Below are 7,279 nucleotides of genomic sequence, written 5' to 3'. Positions count from 1 at the left end.
TTAAGGTCTTCTCAGTCCTTCTATGTCCCAGGTCAATCATTTCCCAAACTACTCGCCTCTAGGTCATAGGAGCACATGACATAAAGGCGATACATGTCTTTTCTTCATGTTCAGAATGAAACAGCCAACACAGCTGTTGTCTTATATCTTACTGGCTTGGCTTTCATTTCATCCCTGCCAAAACCTAAATATGAAGCAAATTTGTGTGCTGATCAGAAGAGTAGCATTTTGATCATGTCCCACCTCAAAATGCTGAAAGTGACCCAGACTTCAATATGAACCCCATCTGTGAACTTGGATATAAGAGACAGAACAAGGACAGGTTGTAGTAACACAATTGGGTTTCATTAGTTTTATTTCTCTAAACTTTAAGTCATATCTCACAAATTAATTTGTCACAATTGGATTTAGCAGAAGCAGAGGAATCAAATTCACTGTCTGAAACACTGACACAAGAGGGATGGGGACAATGACTTAGAAAAGATTCTTCATAAAAGACCATCAGAAAAATCCCTAAACAAATGTGAAACAAAGTTTAGTGGTAACTGGCATAGGATTTTAATACAGTTAGCTGGTATTACATTTCTTAAGGGGTAAGTGAAAGAACTCAGCAGCATTCTGACAGGTGGCTACTGGAACATTTCAGAGGAAAACTGCAAACAAATTTTTAAGAACATGTTGGCAGCCAGTATTTTCAGACTTCCTAATTACCAAAAACATATAATTTTAGTCTAGAAAAATAAGTCCATATTATAAAATTAAAATTTTAGATTGAAAAGCACCCCCTTGAACAGGTACAGAGATACTGAAAAATATTCCCTAAAAATCTCACTAAACAGTTTACAGAAAGAACATGCCATTAGAGTTAATACATGCCATGGGCACAGTCCTGAGCCCTTAGCTGCTGGCCAGAGACTGGTGAATGGGTGGCTGAAAGCAGCGCACATGTTCCACAGGTGTGCTCTCCCCATCACCTGACTTCAAGTACTTGTCCAGGATAGTGATGATCTCATCATTGAGAATCTGGAACTTTCGAATCCTCTCCACCATCTTCTTCAAAGGCTATAATTATAATAATTAAGATCAGGGCGTTTTACTATCAACACTTGTACAGTTATGCATCATGTTACAAAATGACAGCATTTTCATATTTTCTGCCAAATTACAGCAGACTATTATTGACATACCATCTTTTAAATGCCACTATTAATGAACATATTTTAAATTCAAATGCATTCATCCATAGGTTTCATGCTGCTAAGTGTAAGGTTTGTACAACTCACAGGCATATTCATTCAGCATTAAGAACCTGGGCTGAGATTGTGGCTCAGTGGTACAGTGCTCACCTAGCACATGCAAGGCACTGGGTTTGATCCTCAGCACCACATAAAAATAAATAAAGGTATTGTGTCCAACTACAACTAAAAAAATATATATATATAAATTTTTTTTAAAGAACCTGTGTACTAGGATGGGGTTGTGGCACAGTGTGCTTGCCTAGCATGTGTGAGGCACTGTGTTTGATCCTCAGCACCACATAAAAATAAAGTAAAGGTCCACTGACAACTAAAAAATTAAAAAAAAAAAACAAAAAAAAACCTGTGTACTAAGAGCTGGGAATAAAAGGAGAAAAACAATATGATCAGGGGAAAAACTAGTAAACTAATATAAGTTCTAGACTTGCAGTTAGTTAATATTGTGGACAGGAACCTTTGATAGCCCTCCCACTAAAGAATAAAAACACATAACAGACATTTTTTAATGACCTCATGTTTAAAAAAAAAGTATTTTATGTGGTGCTAAGGATTGAACCCAGCGCCTCACAAATGCTAGGCAAGCGCTCTACCATTGAGCTACAAACTCAGCAGCCCCAAAACACTTAATTTTAAAAGCACTGCTGGTTCTTCCCATAAGGAGGCAAAGCAGAGGCCAGGGCAGCTTCTGAGACACATACCAATGACACTGAGGTGGGAGAATAGACTTGGCTATGAGCAAGTTGTACTATACCTAGAGACCCCACCACTATAGAACCCTTTAATTAGACTAAAGTGGTCCCAGGTTGGCAATGGCCACTGGCAATGAGCAGAAGCAAATGCAAATCTTGGGATGAAAATCAGATAACCAAGCACACAAGGAAACAATTTTAGATACACCCAAGACCTTCCGAGTAGACAAAGCTGAAATGAATTAATTACCTGAAAGATGTATCTGAAGAAAGTACTCTGGATACAGCATAGAGAACCAAGGAAATGGAGATGTGAGAACTAGAATAGCCCTTCAAGGATGTCCACACCCAATCCCTGGCACCAGTGTGTTACCTTTGCAAATGTGGCTAAGGGTATGAACTTCAACAGCAAGTATACTGTTGCCCAAGTGGACAGCCATGAAAGCAGAGAACCTTTTCTAGCTATAGGGAAGAAGAACATGACAAGAACACTGGAAGATGATCAGAAGCAGAGATGGCTCAGCCCACTGCTGCTGGAAAGCACCATATGGAAAACATGAGAGGGAATGTGGAGCTGACAGCCAGTAGGAAATGGGGACCTCAGTCCTACAAGTGTGAAGAGCTGAATTCAGCCAACCACCTAAATGGACAGAGAATCCAAGGGGAGCACAGCACCACTGACAAATTCGTTTTGACTTTACGAGACTCTTTAAGTAGGGGACCCAGCTGAGCCATCCTGATCTAGAGGACTGCGATAATCAGTGGTAGTTATACCACTAAACCTGTGGTGTCTGGTCATGGGAGGGAGCAAGAGAAAGCAAATACCACAGGATAAAGGACGGGAGAATGGAATGAATAAGAAAGTTTAACATGTTTAACTAAAGTTCCAAAAGAAGAGAACAAGAGCAAGTGGAAGAAGGGCTAAAATATTTGAAATGATAATGGTGGAGTGTTTTCTAGAATGCAACTATAAGGAGTCAATAAAACACAAAGACCAAAAGATCTAAAAGCATCCAAGAAAGCATACTTTGACTTGAAGGAAGCCAGAAGATTGAAATTGTATGCCAAAAATCTGAACATGCAGATCCTACAAGGTAAAATATGAAGTAGATCTAAGCACCTTGAAAAGAGAAAGAAAATGGAAGTTAATTCTTAATCTGTCAGGCTGCTCTACTTGACAATTATATGTTTAGATTCACTTTTGGAATGCAAAGAAAGTTTCGGTTGATAGAACATTTCATACTAAGATGAAGGAAACATTTTCCCCCAAACAACTTTTAATAAATAGAGACACATATGGTGGAAGAGCCTTGTCCACATACCACATTTTTGATAATCTCATCTTTGCCATCATGTTTCTGGACTTTGAGTAGATGGTAGCAGAAATCCAGCACAGCAAAGCGTCGCTGCTGCCCAAGAAGCACGATGATCATGCAACCAGCCCAGTGGAGCCCATCACCAAAACACTGCCTGCGGTCAAAAGCAATGAACAGAATGGGAGATGAATAAACAATGAGCAAGTCCTTTATGAGTCTGTCTCCAGGGGCCACCAGCCAAGCTGTAGGCATTACTATCTTCATCCAGTCACCTTGTGCAGCGAGAATGCTGAGCAACAGATGACATTCTTGTTTTTGGTAAATTTCTTTTTTGGGTTTCTCTGGCACACAGTTTCCAAACCCTTTTTTAAGATCACAGACCTTCTGTGAAGAATGACCTTACGGACATCCCACCCAGAACATGGCACGCCCAATTTGCATTCAGTTGCTATGGGTTCAGAGACTATGGACACTAATCCTGAGTCTTCTCTTTGGCATCAAGTATGAAACCACCCTTTAAAGCAGCTCAGTGTCTGGTCCCTTTCCAGAAGAACTTATCAGCTGTGTTGGCCTCACACTGATGCTGCCACCTCCTCCACCAGCTCTTCCACCTCCACTGGAATTTTCTCCTGTTCCAAAGCATCACACCGAGCATGCACTTACTCCACTGTAAACTCGTGTGTCCCCACAGGAATGCAGTAGACAAACTGCATGGCACTCCACAGCCTGTGGAACTCCACACACTCATCCACATGCATGACCCCATTGCTGGGTAGAGGCCCACGCCAGATAGGGTCATCCAAAAAGGTCCGGATCCGCGTCAGGATGACTTCAAACATAGACAGGCCACAGCAGAGACGCTCCTTAGTCAGCAAGTCCCCTTCTCTTGCGATTGCAATTTGCTGCAGAAAGCACAAGTTGTGGGATGTTATGGGCCACAGCATGAGGCTGCCGTGTTGAGACCAAACTACTCCTGTCCTGTTGATGACTTAGTGGAAAACTCTCAGCTGGCAGAAGAGGATCTTTGGAGGCAAGGATTAACAAAATATGTGTATGTCGGCAATTACCAGTATGTCTTACAAGGTTAAATACATTCACAGTCAAGGGAAATGGAATACAGCTGTTCCTAACCCAGAAGTGACTTTGCTTCCAGGACATATTTGGCAATGTCTGGAGAGATACTTATGGTTGTCACAATGTGGGGGTGGGTCTACTGACACCTACTGAATAGAGAGACCAGAGATGCTGCTAAACATCTTACAATTCACAGGTCAGCCCCAACACAAAGAATCACCTGGTTCAAAATGGCAGCAGTGCCAAGGTTGAGTAATCTGGATCTACAGTAAGGTGACAGGGCACTGCAGAAATCTGCCATGATACCTTGCCTTTTGTCCCAGTTCCTTCTGTTTTAAGAAGAAACCCTATGAAAAAGCTTCCTCTGTGAAGGGATGAATAATGGCAACAAGTGACATTTAATCTGTATGCCTCAGATGCTAAGCCCTTTCCATGTACTTGCTCATTTAAACTTCACAACATCCTGTAATGTATCCCTTGGAAACATGAGGTCTGAGGAGCCAAGTGCCCCGTGTGACTTCACTATACCTTCCCGCCCTGCTGCCTGACCTGATGTGGATACCTAGTTGCAATTCACAGAACCACAGCATACTTTACCTGTGGGGTCCCCAACCTTTCGATCAGAGGGACAAGATGCAGTGGGGCATACTTGGATTCCAATCTTTTCATTTTGGCATCAAGTCTCTCCCCCTCTACAGGAGGCAACAATTAGAAAAGAAAGAGTTGACATTATGGATTTAGATTCTCCTTGGAAAAAAAGTGTCATATAAAACTAGCTCATTTGATACTTTAATTCAAACTGACATATTTACTTACATAATATAAATTTGGGGTCTGCTTTGAACTTGAACTAGTAAAACTCTTTCATACAATGAACTGAAGAGCCAAAATAACAAACAAAACCAGACAAGTGGGGCTGGGGTTGTGGCTCAGTGGTAGAGCACTTGCCTAGCATGTGTGAGGCACTGAGTTTGATTCCCAGCACAGCATAGAAATAAATAAATAAAAATAAAGATTCATCCACAACTAAAAAAAAATTTTTTTTAGAAAAACCAGACAATTAATTTTGTTCAACAGTCATTTGTAAAAATTTGTCAAACATTCCATGTGAGTTAAAGCAGAAAAGAGTACCATGAGCTCTTTACCCATCTTCTTGAGACAGCTATTAACTCACAGTGACTCTTCTCTTATATGTTCCCCACTCCCCTGCTCCCATGCTATTTTGAAACAAATCCAAGACATATTTCAGCCATAAATACTTTAGTTATTTAATATTAATTTAAGTAGGTTACACCCCCTGGTTATGACTGAACAGGCACCAAAATGGGCTCTTGGCCGTCCAAGTGAGCATGACTCTGCAGAGGGCAACCTGATCTCTGGGTTGGGGACACACAGGCTCACCTTTCACGTGGACACGCGGCAAGATGTTCTGAAAAGGAGCTGCATGCAACAGGTCACATACTTCTTCTAAAGACTGGTACAGAGAAGGGGAAGACCACATCAGGAAGTGTCTCTCACAACAAAAATAGAGAAATCTGGTGCTGAAAATAAGGTATATCCTAGCTATCCAGTATAAAATAATCTCTAAAGTGGCCTGTCAACAGAACTATCTGGGATAATGGCAATGTCCCACTGTGGGCAGGGCGGCCTGTGGAGGACTGCTTATTCAGGGTCCCATTGAGCCCACAGATAGCAAGGACAATGAGGGCCTGGGGCCGCTGCAGTCCCCCTTTACCACCATGTGGGAAGGGTCTTTCTAGAAGTGCAGGAAAAGGGGAGAAGTTAAGAGACGCAGAACTCTTGGATGCTGTCAACTCCCAGATATGTGCACAGACCCTGACACATCAGATGTGTGCACACCCTCTTTATTTACTGTTTGCTGGTGTGAGGCAGTTAGCCAGCAGGTCAGCCCCTACAGGGGTTTACAGCATGTTGCAAGGCCTGGGTTCAATCCCCAGCATCATGGAAAATAAAACTAAAAAGAGACTGTATTCAAAGAGAAAATAAAAAGTCACCACTATCAGAGTAAAAAGATGAGCCACAAACAGGGAGAAGTATTTGCAATGTGTGTAATATATAAAGGAAACCCAAAGAACTTCTAGAAATGAGCCACAGAAAAGGCAAAAGAGGGGTGGGGATGTGGCTCAAGCGGTAATGTGCTCGCTTGGCATGCGCGGGGCGCTGGGTTTGATCCTCAGCACCACATAAAATAAAGTAAAGATGTTGTGTCCACCGAAAACTAAAAAATAAATATTAAAAAAAAATTCTCTCTCTTTAAAAAAGAAAAGGCAAAAGAACTAGATGTGGCATTTAACAGAAAAACAAACAAGAAAAAAATAAATAAAAAGAAGAGCCAATGAATAATGGAAGGTCCACCTCCTTCACAGTGAGAGAAAGGCAGAACAGAACCAGTGAGATTCGTCTGACACTAGGCTTTCCAATTCAGGCCAAAAACTGAGCTTGCTGATGCACAGGGGAGGGAGGAGCGGTGAAGGATGCCATAAGGAAGCAATCAGCCAAGAAAGCGAGGGGCCCCACTGCGCCATTTCTCAAGTGGTAATGGACTCCCACGTGCTCTCCTATTAAACTGTTGTCTTATGCTTGTGATGTCCAAAGTTAGCTATGAGGCACAGGTAGCTATTTAAGTTTTAAATTAATTAAAATTTGAAAAAATTTAAAAATCAGTTCCTCAGTCATGCTGAACCACACTTCACTTACTCAACAGCCTCAGATGGAACTTTGCAAAGAGCTCTCCTGGGCAATATGGCTTTAGATCCTATAGGTACATCATATATTTCATATACATTATATACATATATATATATATATATATTTGTACACACACACTTTTTTTTTTTTTTTTTTGGTACCAGATTGAACCCAGGAACACTTTATTTTGAGCTACATTCCTAGCCCTTTTTAAATTTTGAGACAGGGCCTCACT

The 7,279-nt window shown here is 41.4% G+C and overlaps 1 protein-coding gene across 4 annotated transcripts in view; it reads right to left on the bottom strand.

Annotated features, from left to right (window-relative positions):
* Positions 1-323: 323 nt before the first annotated feature.
* Cyfip1 (cytoplasmic FMR1 interacting protein 1) overlaps positions 324-7,279 on the bottom strand; it is an 86,715-nt gene continuing 79,759 nt past the window's right edge. For all 4 annotated transcript variants that reach the window (XM_046428782.2, XM_046428785.2, XM_058574073.1 and 1 more), the window contains exons 27-31: positions 5,737-5,809; positions 4,933-5,027; positions 3,925-4,163; positions 3,268-3,415; positions 324-1,062 (exon numbers count right to left, since the gene is read on the bottom strand). In XM_046428782.2, the coding sequence (XP_046284738.1) occupies positions 898-1,062; positions 3,268-3,415; positions 3,925-4,163; positions 4,933-5,027; positions 5,737-5,809 (720 nt within the window). In that variant the 3' untranslated portion in view covers positions 324-897. The remainder of the gene's footprint in view (positions 1,063-3,267; positions 3,416-3,924; positions 4,164-4,932; positions 5,028-5,736; positions 5,810-7,279) is intronic.

Source organism: Marmota monax, unplaced genomic scaffold (assembly GCF_021218885.2).
Source record: "Marmota monax isolate L192 unplaced genomic scaffold, Marmota_monax_Labrador192_F-V1.1 WCK01_AAM20220418_F8-fsc00179, whole genome shotgun sequence".
Taxonomy (NCBI): Eukaryota; Metazoa; Chordata; class Mammalia; order Rodentia; family Sciuridae; genus Marmota; species Marmota monax.
The sequence above is the reverse complement of the archived record's forward strand: the minus strand, read 5'-3'. Positions and strand labels throughout refer to the sequence as shown.